We start from the raw sequence: 14,248 nt of genomic DNA on the forward strand, positions 1-14,248 counted from the left end.
TGTAACACTGGTTGGGACTTCCAAAGTCCTGTTAGCCAGGCTTCTGCCATCTGATGGGCCTGTGGGCACATTGCCCCATAAAACTCTGCCTCCTTCCTCAGGCCCTGGGGCATCACAGAAAGATGGGGCTGCCAAGCCACTGCTCTGATAAGGCACACCTTCAACCAGGCTCAATCACTCCGAGCTATAGGAAGATCCCGTGGTCACCCGCCCTCTGTGGTGACAGGGAATTCCTTCATGCATTTGGACTTTTGCATGCCTACTCTGTCCCTGGGACTAGAATAAAAGAACAGGAAGAAAAGCTGGTAAGAAGTCAATGATAACTATAGCCATGGCCATAATTTGGGCTCCAAAAGAAATAGTTCTGAGTGGTTACAAGATAGCTTTCGAAGAGGGTCGAAGCCTTCTGCAGACTAATGATTGAGCAGAAAAACTGTTTAGAAAAACTTGAGAGATTTGTTTCAATGCAGTAAGTCGGAAGTCAAGTCAGAAGTTCAGATTATTTTTTCTTTTCGTTTGAATGTGTCACTTCTCTTTGACTCTGTTCTGCTCCCACTAGAATGATTTCCTTCCCTGAGGCTCTCAGATCCACCCCACACACCATCACGAGCTCATTCTTCACCACACCCTGTTTTCCTAGCGTGGCCGCATACGCAAAACCTCCCTTAATTTCCACAGCCTGCAACGCCAAGGTCACAGAGTTTGCTGAGCTACCATTAGCAAGACCTTAAACGTGCTTCAGCCTCTCTCCTCTCCCTCCACATCACTCTACTTTAGTGGTACAGCTCCTCCCGTGGCTGTCTCCAGGCTTCATCGTAACATCTCACCACCCACCTCTGCCTTGTTCCTCCCTTATGCATTCTTCCCTCTCCACAGAGGTCTTACTGAAGTCACCCCGCCCTAGGTCCACTCACCTCTCCTTCAACCTCCAGGAGGCCTTTATGTTTCCTCCACACCTTAGGCACATGACCTGTTTCCTTACAATTGTAGTTACCCTCTCATACTCACAGGCAAGGATGAGGAACTGTTTCCTATCGCTTCCCACCCACTCCCTGGCTATGCACTCAATACAGTGCAGAAGTTGGTCCCAAATCTCTTACCGGAGGCCTAAGCAGCAACTCTTCCTGCTCAAAGAAAAATGTTCTGCCGCTGCCAACATTGCACTTCCTCTGCAGACCTCTGCAAGACATCTCAGAAAATGCCCATCAGAGCTTTCCACCTCATTCCAAGCTTGCGAGCAAGCTGATTTTTTATTTGTCTTGTTTGTTTTTAAGCAAGAAGAAGAATCCCTTTAGAGAAGGAATTAGGAAAGGAAAAAAAGTCAAAGGCAAACAAAAGCAGAAGGAGTTGAGTTTTGTCTCTCTGTCCCCTGCCTAGCCCTTCCTCCCTATCCCATCCCCCTCACTTTCTGTGTTGCTTTTCATGCCAGTTGCTAAAGACTGTAATTTTAAAACTGAACTGGCTTTTCCAGAGCCTTGAGGAATGTGCATCTGCACGTGGATTTTTCCACCAAAAAAAAAAAAAAAAAAAATTGTCCCTGCCTTTTGGTTCTTCATAGCCACAAGCAGTGAGGCCAGACAATCTGAGTCCATCCGTCTTCCCAGCTCTTACTCCAGTTTGTTTGAGAGGCTCGGAAGGGGCTGAAGGGATGGTTTGTGTTTTACCCGGGCAGACTGTTGTTTGATGAGGTTTGTGCTCCATTTGTTCAGATGGTTTTTATGGTTTCTTTGTTGTTCATGGAATGACTTTGAAAGTCTTAATTCTATATCCTCAAGTGCTTCTGCTATTTCTGCTCAGTGTCTCAACGGGACTTACTCCACCAGAAAGGGAAGGAAGAAGTTTCCAGCTAGTTAGTTAAGCAATTTCTGAACACGTTTATGGAGGTATATGGAATTTTTCAAGGAGGTTACAATCATAAAGGTTCAGATTCGAGGAGTATTCTCCAAGACAATAGAGACACAAGCCCTTCATCACATCCAAGTGGGGAGCAGGTCTCCATCCACTCATTTCCTGATCCAGCCCCTTTCCCAGCCACATTTCTGGCCTATTCCCCTTCGCTGTGGTCATCAGCCCAGCCCTCTCCACTATCAACAGTAAAGCTCGAGAGCCCTCAGAGAGCCTGGAATGTGCTCACACCCCTGCGATGTCATCCCACATCATCCATGTGCTGAAATAGGGGGCTGGAATTGGCCCCCAGGAATGTCATGGCCCTGGGCTTTGAGACACTCTTCTCAAGGGACTTTCATCCAGACATTGCCTGCTTTTCAGAGCTGCTTGAAGGATTTTGCTACAGAGCTATGGACATTTAAAAATTTTCTGGGCTGGGCACGGTGGCTCAAGTCTGTAATCCCAGCACTTTGGGAGGCCGAGGCGGGTGGATCACGAGGTCAAGAGATCGAGACCATCCTGGTCAACATGGTGAAACCTGTCTCTACTAAAAATACAAAAAAAAAAAAAAAAATTAGCTGGGCACGGTGGCATGTGCCTGTAATCCCAGCTACTCAGGAGGCTGAGGCAGGAGAATTGCCTGAACCCAGGAGGTGGAGGTTGCAGTGAGCCAAGATCGCACCATTGCACTGCAGCCTGAGTAACAAGAGTGAAACTCCATCTCAAAAAAAAAAAAAAAAATTTCTAACCTCGTGTCACTTATATTTGTAGAAAGCTTTATAAGGTGTTTTTCCATATGTTGTCTCATTTGATCACTTCCACAACCTTATAAGGTAGATAAAACATACATTTTTATTTTCATATTAAATAAAACTGAAGCCCAGAGGAGACTTTTGATTCTTCCTAGGTTTCACAACAAATAGCGTCAGGGAGAGAACTTGAACCAATCCTCTGACTTCACATTCAGGATTCATCCCATTACTTCGGCTCCCAGATAAGACTAAAATCTTCTCAAAGTCAGAGTGTTGATGTTCCTTTCACTACCCCACCCCCAGTGCTTCCAGAATTTAGTGATGCTTTAAAAGCCATTGCTGAATTGAATTTCATTTTTCCAGATCACTACAGATACTGCTCATGCAATCTTTCTGAGAAGCAGGTGATGCTAATGTACCCCTATTTGTTATTGTCCATTAGACCCTTCTTATGACTCAGTCAGAAGAGGAGCATGGGGAAATAACATGAATTCTGGCCTCAACAAAAGTAAGTAAATGTCATATAATTCTTTGGAGGAAAACATTTTTCTGAAGATAGGGTGGGAGAACAGGGTCATGAGATACAGGAGAGCAGCAGGCATATGTTTTCCTGCTTTTTGAGTAGACACCAAAATTATTTGCCAATTTAGAGCCTGTCCATGATACCCAGTCCTCAAAAGATGATATGGGATTTTCATTTAGCTTTTTTGAATTTTGTTTTATTGAACTCAGTTTTAGAACATTGGAATTTTAAAGGTTTTTCAAGACAAGGTTCTATACCAACAAAAGGTCACTGGGTTTGGCTTCTGTTATTTAAATCAAGATAATGACCCTCTATGACTTTCCCCCACTAACTGCTAAGGCTAAGTCATACCAATTTCCCCATCCCCCCTGATACTGGGTAGACTTTGACATAGCATCATCTCACCACTTGGTGAAGAAATTGATGTCTGAAACATAAGTTTCTCCACCAAGTGGTGATGTGATAATATGTCAAAGTCTACCCAATATCTCCCATTAAGGGATTAAGGGGAGACACTGGGAATGACTCATGAACTCCTGTACCAGAAATCAATATTGCCATGCCTAGGAAGCAAAATGTGAAGCGTATGAACAGGTAGCAAAGGGAATTCTTTCAAGAAAGAGGCTAGGCTTACAAATTAACACCCAAGCAATAACCAGGACCTCTTCCAATTATATGTATTAATTATTTACTTACTCTGCACATGGCATTCGGCAATATAAGATTCACAAAGATGAATCAGACATGCACTGGTCCTATAAGCAGGAGACAGAAATCACACACACACAGAACTCCATTCATCTGGTTGGTATCAAGGAAGGCTTTGTGGACCTGGTAGCACTTGAATTAGCTCTGGAAGGAGAGGCAGGACTCAGACCTGTGGTGATGGGGGCTGGGAAGACATCAGCTTGGCAGGTCTGGCAGTCAGTAAGGACCTCAGGTTCCTGGAGTTTAGGATGAGTGATGCAGAAGTCTGCAAAGGTAAGAAATAGTATTGTGAATGATGCAGTGAAGATAGACCTTAGTTCTTTAGACAATGAGGAGTCACTAAGGTTTTGAACAGTGGCGTGTATGGTGGGTTCTGGGGAGACAGAAGAGTAATGAGGCCACCAGTCAGACTAAGCCACAAACCATGCAAGAAGCAACACAGATCTGCAATGCAGAAGTGATCATGGGAATGGAAAGGGTGTGTGAAAGATACAAGGAGGAAACTCACAGGACAGGGACACCAGGAAGCAGCTGATCTTTGCTCACATGTCACTTTCTCAGTAAGGACTTCTCTAACTTTCCGATTTGAAAATGAAATCTACAGCCTTAGTACCATCAGTGATGCTATACTGTTGGGTTACTTTTTAAAAATTGGAAAATGGAAAGGTGACATTTGAGCAAAGACAAAATTGTAAAAGTTTAAAAATTTGTTTATTGTTGTCTCCTCTATTGGAATGCAAGTTCCACTGGGAACTGCTTGTTCATTCCTGAATCTCCAGCATGGAGAACAGTGCCAGCACATAGTAGATCCTAGGTAAATATTTCTAAAATAAGGTGAATAAATGAGTCAGTGGAGAGTGGGTGAAGGAATGAGTGGGAAAGCACATCTGTCAAGATGTCTCGCTCCTCTCGGGGAGCCGTGTCCTACTCACTGCATTTCTTTCTCTCTTGCCACAGGTCCTCCCCTTGGAGGGGCACAAACGATCAGTAAGAACACTGAGCAACGGCCCCAGCCAGGTACCTGCCCAGGAAAAGTAATCTCCCCTTTGCTTCCTGCACAGCTGTTGATTCCACAGGGTCAACTGATGGAGGGTTCAAATAATATACCACATATGTTGTCTTTTATTTCACTCAAAGAGGGTCTCTATTTGACCCTATTAGGCCTATGAATGAAGTAACAGGTCCTAAAATCAAGTGGAGATGTGTTACATATCAAAGGTGAAAGGATCTTAAAGATTAACTGTTCCAAAGCTTTATTTTGTTAAATAAAGAAACTGAGGCCCAGGGTGGTAAAGTGACTTGCTAAAAACCATGCAGCTAGTTAATGAGAGAGTTAATTATAGACCTAATTATAGACCTTGGTCTATAATTCCAGACCCCCAAATTCCTGCCCAATCCGTTTATGCTTCACCAAACCTTACTTTCAGAAATATCCCCATCCTGCGATGGCACGGCTTAACAGTTAGGCAGAGGAACTTTTAAAGCCATGGACTTGGAGACTCTGAGATTGCTGGGTCTACAACACCCTCAGCTCTACCTTACCTGTGCTTATAGTAAAACAGAGCATTGACTATCTAGCTGGTCTCAATCCTAATATCTGAGCCAAAGTCCCCTTCCTGGAATTTCCACTCAAGCTTTGCCTTCTGGAGAAGTCTTCCTTCTGCTTTCTCTGAGATTCTTTGTATATCTGAAGACAGCTACTCTGCCCAAACCCTAGTATCTTCTTATGTGATGCACCTGAGATGAAGTTCTGAACAAGTCATTTGCTTTGGGTGGGCAAGCATTGTTCTCCGTCTCCGCAGACGGCAGAGCAAGAGAAAATCAACTGAAATTTCACCAGGCAGGTTAAGAAAAAATTTGCTGACTGTGGGTCATAAGTCAGATGTAGAGAGTTTTAAAGACTCTCCTATGACAACCAACTTAGGCATCACCAGCCAAAAATCCTTCAGTCATCATACTCATGGTGTGGCTGAGAAAGGATGGTCTCAGTGGGCTTAAGGACTCTTGAAATTAATTTATGGTTCTAAGTAGAAACCCAAAAATCATACTGATATTTTTAAATGGTAATTGTAGTTGAAAAAAATAGTAAAATTGTATAAAATATATGACAATTTTGCCAAGTATAGACCCAGCTCTCTACCATGATTTCCTCAATTAACAAAAAAGAGGATAAACCTCTCACCTAAGCCAATATTGCAAAGACTCTTTTACGGCTAAATAATCACATAAGTTTTGAGTAAACCGAAATTTCAATAGTCACTCTATAGTTAAAACGCAAACTCTGGTTTGTGCTCAAATTCTAAGCTTCAAATCACAATGTTATACTCGAAGAAAACTGAGGAATCCAGTAGCCCAACCCACTCATTCGGCAGATGAGAAATTCCCAGAAATTGCCCCACGAGTTATTTGTTTATCACATAGCTACTGCTAAAACCCAGGCTGCTTGGTTTCCAGGCACATGTTTTCATGATACATTTTTCAAAACAGATTAATGATGTTATTAGTATGAGGGAGAGCTATTAAAGACCAGTAACCATGAGACCGTCTTTAAGCCCATTGAGTCAGCTGTCCCTTGTATCACTGAATATTAGCCAGTTCCTTTCCAAATGTTTTCATTGTTTTGCTTTTGGTAATGACAGCGTCATCTGCACATTTTAGATGCCAAATATGAAAAAGTAATCCTGTCCCTATCTTTTGTTGTTTCTGTAATTATTGAGATGAGACCACAAATGTCATCAAGATTTTTGAGATCCGCAAATAAAACAGTAAAGTGTTCCAAAATCAGTCTTCACCATGATCTTGAAAGAAACATATAAACCCTTGTGGTTTCCTTATGGCTGGTACTGTTGTCATATTTTTAATAATACTGAAGCAAATTTCCTTTTTTGTTTCCTTAGATCCATATCAGATCCTGGGCCCGACTAGCAGTCGCCTAGCCAACCCTGGTGAGTTTACCTTGGCCTGCAAGCATTTTTCACCAGAATGTTTTGTAGCTTTGGGAAGTCACAGAGACTTCTGTCCTAAGTCCAGACACCTTACTGGGGAGTAACATGTGCCTCTTTCCTTGAAATATTCAGTGTCTGTTTCTGGAGCATGAGAACAAAAGGTCAGGACTTGTTAACGAGGTGCCAAGGTTCGTTAGCTGAGGATGCTTCTGGGAATAAACGCATTAGCACTAAACATGTGCACTTAGGTCTCCATAAGTAATAAATGGATCAGGTAGGCGTTTCAGTTGGAGAAAATGGGGAAGAAAGAAAAGAAGACAACTTCACTGAGCTCTCAGTTGTCTGCCCCATGCAAGGCACAAGTTAGTAAATAATCTAAGGTAGTTTATTTGTGATCTTAGAAAATGTTGCCAAGTTATCTGGCCTTATAAAAGAGGTGTGTCCCTGAAAATTGTAGATATAGTCAATTTGACCTTGCATTTTAAAGATTTACTATCAAAAGTAATGCTCAAGGGATCCTTCTAAACCAAGACCATCGAGATTGGGAGCTAGCAGGCTCTTGCAATAGTGTGGCCACTCACCTACCCATCCCAGGGAGTCTCCTTACCCACTTCTAAGTGCCTGGATGTTTCCACCAGAGGAGAAAGAAGCCGCCCTGCATATTCTGGGTATTCTTCTCTCTGCACAAGTTCTCTGTAGAATTTAGAGCTGCAAGCCAAGCTCTAGGGCCTGCCAAGGGCCAATCCAACCAAGCCCTTTCATCCAAAAGCTAAAGTTCATGATGCAGCTTCTCCCAATAATTCCCATAGTCATGCCTTGCCCCTGACTCTCTTTATTGCTGACAGGAAATTACTGGGGGGACCTGACCACTAAGTAAAGATCCAACAGTGATTCAGGCCTTCCTAGATGAAGAGGTTCGACGGCCTTGCCAAAGGGGTTGAGGGGAATGTGGCTTGCCCAAGATCATACAGCTAGTTCTGGGCAGACCCCACACCTCACTTCCCATATTCCATTTACCAGGGCTTGGGGCAAAGCATCTTAGGGTGTAACCTCACTTATCATACCCATCTCCAAGGCAAGCAGAAAGGCAAATCAACAATGATAAGAAGGGCTTGTCAAGTCTATCCCAATGTCAAAGGAAACAAAGGGTTTCTTTAAAAGGATGAGAAGCTGTCTGCATTTAGGGAACTGGGTTCTTCCTTCTGCGGGCTGAGATATTCTGTTCTTTCCCATGCGTTTGACGGCCTGCAGGAAGCGGGCAGATCCAGCTGTGGCAATTCCTCCTGGAGCTACTCTCCGACAGTGCCAACGCCAGCTGTATCACCTGGGAGGGGACCAACGGGGAATTCAAAATGACGGACCCCGATGAGGTGGCCAGGCGCTGGGGCGAGCGGAAAAGCAAGCCCAACATGAATTACGACAAGCTGAGCCGGGCCCTTCGATATTACTATGATAAAAACATTATGACCAAAGTGCACGGCAAACGATATGCCTACAAATTTGACTTTCACGGCATTGCCCAGGCTCTGCAGCCACATCCGACTGAGTCGTCCATGTACAAGTACCCTTCTGACATCTCCTACATGCCTTCCTACCATGCCCACCAGCAGAAGGTGAACTTTGTCCCTCCCCATCCATCCTCCATGCCTGTCACTTCCTCCAGCTTCTTTGGAGCTGCATCACAATACTGGACCTCCCCCACAGGGGGAATCTACCCCAACCCCAACGTCCCCCGCCATCCTAACACCCACGTGCCTTCACACTTAGGCAGCTACTACTAGAAGCTTACTCATTGGTGGCCTCCTAGCTGAAGCCCCATCCCTCACTCTTCCTGGATGCTTGGACTCTGCAGGACGGACATATGTGGCCTTGAAGAGAAGACAAAACTGGATGTTCTTTCTTGTTGGATAGAGCCTTTGTATTTGTTCTTTGAAAACAATTTTTTTTAACGTTGGTAACTTTTGCTTCCTCTACCTGAACAAAGAGATGGATAATTCCATGGGCCAGTATGCCAGTTTGAATTCTCAGTCTCCTAGCATCTTGTGAGCTGAATATTAAGATTACTGGAATGGTTATGTCATGATTCTGGAGAAAGAAGCTGTACATTTTCTTTATGTTTTTATGACCAAAGCAGTTTCTTAATAACACACGGGTCTCATTATGGGGTTCAGTATGATACAGAATCATGGACTTAACCAGTCATGTTCTGGTTTGAGCTTTAGTGGAAATAGAGGTGGGAAGCTTATAATCTAATTTTAGGAGGACCAAATTCAGTGGATGGCAACTGGAACATTGATTGTAAGGCCAGTGAAGTTCTCACGCAACTGGAATTTGATGGAAAGAAGGTGTGTGTGTTTAAGAAGCCAAGGGCATTGCAGAATCCCCCTCAGTGGACAGTATGCACTCAGCTGACCACTCTCTCTAGAAATAGTCAGGATATCAACTAAGAAATTTTAATGCAAATACATACATTCCTGAAAGGCTGGGAATTAAATAACTAATTTTTTTTTTTTTAATGATGACAGTGGGTCCCAGAACTTGGAAAAGTTGTAGGGATTTCTAAACTCAAACAGATTCGCAAGCGCTGTGCGCTTGTCAGACCATCAGACCAGGGTCAACCAATCAGAAGGCAACTTACTGTATAAATTATGCAGAGTTATTTTCCTATATCTCACAGTATTAAAAATAAATAATTAAAAATTAAGAATAAATAAACGAGTTGACCTCGGTCACAAAAGCAGTTTTACTATCGAATCAGTCGCTGTTATTTTTTTTAATGTAATTTGTACATCTTTTGTCAATCTGTACATTTGGGCTGTTTGTACGTTTTTATAGCTGGTTTTTAAAAAACATAATATGACTATTGCTGAAAAGGAAACAGAGCTGTTTAAGTCACTGACTTACAAGAAAGAAAAGCACTGGTGCAGTTATTTAACGGGCATACACAAGGAAAGATAATCCATTTAGATCTTTAATGCTTTGGAAATGTGTGTAACAGTACTGCAATAATCACAGCTCTGGGGAAAACAACAAAACTATCCCTTGTGGAGATGAGGGATTTTCCTGCTTTATATATGCAACATATTTTTAGACATTAAAATATATATAATTTTGCAGGTAACTGTTGACTTTTTTAACTATATTAAGTGTTTGCTGACAACTGTCAATGAAGACCCTGTTGTAAAATAATTTGACTAAATAAATGGTGTTCCTTCTTCTCTCAGCGCTGAGGACACTGTTTTCTTATTTACCACCCCTGTTATGTCAAAGGGTTTTCCCTGGGGAACTTTCCAATTTACTTCTTACACTATCAAGAATTTTTCAAATGTACATAATCAGTGTGGTTTTTCGTTGTTGGTGGTGATGTTTGTAGCGTTTGTGTGTGTGTGTGTGCGTGTGTTATTTCAATCTTCCTCCAGCCTAAAAGCGTTTTATAAAATGGCAAGGCTGTGGATAACCTGTACCTAAGGACTGGAGCAAAGCAAACTGGTCTATCCAGACTTGTCTGTGAGACTTCACTCTGTTGCCTCCCCTGGGCACTTCAGACCTGGGGGCCACCTTCTGCTACTCCGTCAGAGAATAAGACCCTGCTTCCTTCAGGTCTCAGACCAGGATTTTATGACTCATGTAGATTTTTAAGGTCATTTTTCTTCCCAAGAAAGAAACTTGCCTCTAATTGCTCCACCGTTAGGTAGCTTGTTTTCATTTTCTCTATTTTACAATGAAAAAGAGTGAGACCTGGGAAATCCTTGATGTTGCAAGGAATTTGACTCACAGCATTGGTAATCCTAGAACCTTCTCTGGGTGACACTGAGTACCTTCTAGACAACATGTCTACCTAAATGAAATGGGATGTGTTTCAGAACATTGGTCTCTATTTTTTTTTTTTAATCATGCACCCTGCCATTTAAAACAATGTGTAAGGCACATATTCTCAACATATGCACATTGTTTAAAAATCATATATACATGTCAAATAAGGGAATTACAGACACAAAGTAGAATACAATATCCAGTGTTGGATTAGAAACGAATACTTCTGAGTGAACTCAGGGTTTCAATATAGATAGAGAGTAGAAATATGCACAGATATAAATGTATATGCATAGTCATACAGATAGCAGAAATAAATAGAGATATAAATGTATAAGCATATACAGTCATGCACTACATAATGATGTTTATGTCCACGAAAGACTCCACATACAATGGTGGTGCCATGAGACTCTAATAGAGCTGAAAAATCCCTGTCACCCAGTGACGTTGGGGCCCATGCACTGTGGAAGTGCAGTGCCATATTCATGTCTGTGGTGATGCTGGTGTGAACAAACCTATTTTGCTGCTGGTCTATGGAAGTCTAGCAGGTGTAGAGTCCATAATTTTTGATAATTATAGTAAACAACTATGTTACTGTTTATGTGTTTACTATACTTATTATTTTTGAATGATAGACTTTAGACATAAGTAGATGACTTCTACTTATATGCTTAAAAAGTTAATTTCAAAACAGCCTCAGGCAGGTTCCAGGCTAAATAGGAGTTTATATCTTCGTTTCTTACAAAAATTTCAAGGAGTAAAAAATCTTTTTTTTTAAATAAAAATACAAAATAGTATGAAAAAATATTTTATACTGTACAATGTGTTTGTGTTTTAAGTTAAATATTATTCCAAAAAAAAGTAAAAGAGTTAAAAAGTTTAAAACTTTATAAAGTAAAGAATTATGGTAAGCTAAGATTAATTTATTATTGAAGAAAGAAAAAGTTTTGTAGATTTAGTGTGGCCTAAGTGTACAATGTTTATAGAGTCTGCAGTGGTGTATAGTTATGTCCTCGGTCCCTCCCCACTCACCCACTCACCCAGAACAACTTCCGGTCCTTCAAGCTCCATTCGTCATAAGTGCCCTATACAGGTGTATAATTTTTTGTCTTTTATCCCCCTATTTTTACTGTACCTTTTTCATGTTTAGATACACAAATAATTCCCATTGTGTTACAACTGCCTACAGTATTCAGTAGAGTAACATGCTATGTGGGTTTGTAGCCTCGGAGTAATAGGCTACACCATGTACCCTAGGTGTGTAATAGGCTGTGTGTGCCATCTAGGGGTGTGAAGTACGCTCTGTGATATTCAACACCATGAAATCACCTAAGGACACATTTCTCAGAACATATCTCCATTATTAAGCAAGGCATGACTGTATATGTATGTATTTATGTGTGTATATAGACACATACTTACATATATGATGTATATGTATGTATATATCTACATCTATTGCCTAGCTCTGTCCACTGAGTGGGCCTGGAAGCAGGGACACCCCATTAGCAATCGGCACACCTATCCCTGAGGTATTGGCTTCTAAATAGTATTTTCCACTACAAAGAATGAGGAATCCATGAGGAGATGACTAATTCAGGGCTAGGGCACAAACTCCAAAATAAGTTGTGGGAGAAAGTAAGGAAGTGCTTAAAGACTGATGGGAACATGTCAAAGGAGACAGAAGCCAGCATGAATGTCCTTCCATTGGGACAATGGAATCATTAAATTAAAGAATAAAAGCAGATCATATCCACTCAATAAAATAGAAAGCCATGAGTCTTAGAGATATAAATGAATGAATACATTGAAATTTTATGATGAATGAGATATTTACATAATTTCAAAATAAACCTCTGCAAAATACTTACTAATTACAAAGGCTAAAGGCATAACTTTTCAAAGGAGAAGGCTGGGAGACACTGCCTTAAACAGATCATCAAAGTGAACTTCATCAACAATGGGATACATTGACATTATGTACCATCCAATGGAATGCCAGAAGAAGGCAGCATGACTTCTGCGATTGATTACACTGTAATCACTAAATATGCGTGTGTGCTGCAGTCACTGAGGCAAATAGGTCAGACAATTCCTTTTCTCATGGAGCTTACAGGTGGCTTTAGGTCTGCAAAAAGTCTGAATCCAGGCTTACCGGGCATAAAATCCCAGCTCCCAACCTCTATTTCTTAGCTGATTGAAAAGTCCCATCCAACATTTCTGTCAAAGCACATTTTTAGCATTCCTTTATAACAATCTCATTTTATTTGCAACATCCTGCAGCTTGGCCACACACTCCCCCGGTTTTAGGTGCACCATAGCGCCAAGGAAGGCCAAAAGCACAAATGGAGCCCTGTGGGGGCCGTGATGGGGAAAATGCAAAGGCTCTCTGGAAAACCCAACTTATTTTTATTTTGCACCCATTTGGAAAATCTTTCTGGCCACAAAACAAAAATGACACTGTACTGAACTCCCCAAACAGAGTGCCCACCAGTTACCAAGAACTTAATAAATGTTCTTGAAAAAAACTAGCCAATACTAGCAGATAATGATGATGATCTATAAACCTCCTGCACAGCAGTCTACAATGGGTTTTCCACACTGTCGTCCAGTGCCTCACAGAAACTCGTGCAGGAGATATAACTCAGGTCCTAGTTAATCAGTGAAGACAAGTTGCCCAGTAGGTGGAAGGGCCAGCATTTGAATCCAGGGTCGCTGGCATTATATTCATTTTTATTTGTCTACCCAAATTGCCTCTTTCCTCCCACTAAGAAAACACATGAGTTAACTCAGTTAAAATCCAGAAGGTTAATCTAGCAGTTGTAGGTGAGTGAGTGGTCTCACTGGAAATTTTTCCTGTCTCCCACTGGAACTTTTAAGCTGAGTGTAAATCGACTATGTGCTTAGGGATTTACCAGCTTCGACAGACTGAAACAATTAGACAGGAGGCCACATCAGACTGAGAGAAAGAGACAGACCCCAGGCTTGTGGGCCCACATTCCTTTTAAAAGTTCCCTCCCTATCCTTTCTCAAATGGCTGAAACCCTGGAGGTTTAACTGGCTAACCCACTTCCTCTCACATGTGTCCATCCCCCGAGGGAGCCTGGGATTTGTAGTCTTGGAATCAGCTGGCCTTTCATAATCCTTTACTGGTTCTCCCTGGCTGAAGGCATGTAGTGTCAGTTTCAGTAGCTTTCTACGTGATGAAATGCCCGATGAGCTTTCTGCAAAACCTACATTTCTTCCTGGATAAGAGCAAAGCTTCTGTATGCTAACCAGAACCTAGTCAGTCCCCTGGCCCCCATCCTGGTTCTCATTACCTCTCCCATTCTGCCCCCATTGATACAAAGCATCCTCTTACCTTGACCTCCTAAAAGCCTTCTGGACACAAGCCCAGCAGTGCTGTTGATGGTGAAGGAACTTCTGAGTGATGTGTGGAAATGGGGCTGGGCAGCAGGGAGCCATGCTTAAGGATTGCTTCCCCCAAGCACACTCCCCGAAAGGACACCTTTTCAAGAGTTTTTAAGGCAACATGTTTACATGATGCTTGTTAATGAACAGCTATTAGAGGAAATACGGTAAGAAACCAAGTCCACAGACCTCTCACAGAAATTTTG

General features: G+C 42.0%; 1 protein-coding gene across 2 annotated transcripts in view; it reads left to right on the plus strand.

Moving 5' to 3' along the window:
• Positions 1-10,038, plus strand: part of FLI1 (Fli-1 proto-oncogene, ETS transcription factor) — a 118,798-nt gene extending 108,760 nt beyond the window's left edge. For both annotated transcript variants that reach the window (XM_035265058.3, XM_002754578.7), the window contains exons 6-9: positions 3,082-3,147; positions 4,828-4,887; positions 6,768-6,815; positions 8,067-10,038. In XM_035265058.3, coding sequence (XP_035120949.1) covers positions 3,082-3,147; positions 4,828-4,887; positions 6,768-6,815; positions 8,067-8,596 — 704 coding nt within the window. In that variant the 3' untranslated portion in view covers positions 8,597-10,038. The remainder of the gene's footprint in view (positions 1-3,081; positions 3,148-4,827; positions 4,888-6,767; positions 6,816-8,066) is intronic.
• Positions 10,039-14,248: the final 4,210 nt, after the last annotated feature.

Source organism: Callithrix jacchus, chromosome 10, assembly GCF_049354715.1.
Source record: "Callithrix jacchus isolate 240 chromosome 10, calJac240_pri, whole genome shotgun sequence".
NCBI classification, from domain to species: domain Eukaryota; kingdom Metazoa; phylum Chordata; class Mammalia; order Primates; family Cebidae; genus Callithrix; species Callithrix jacchus.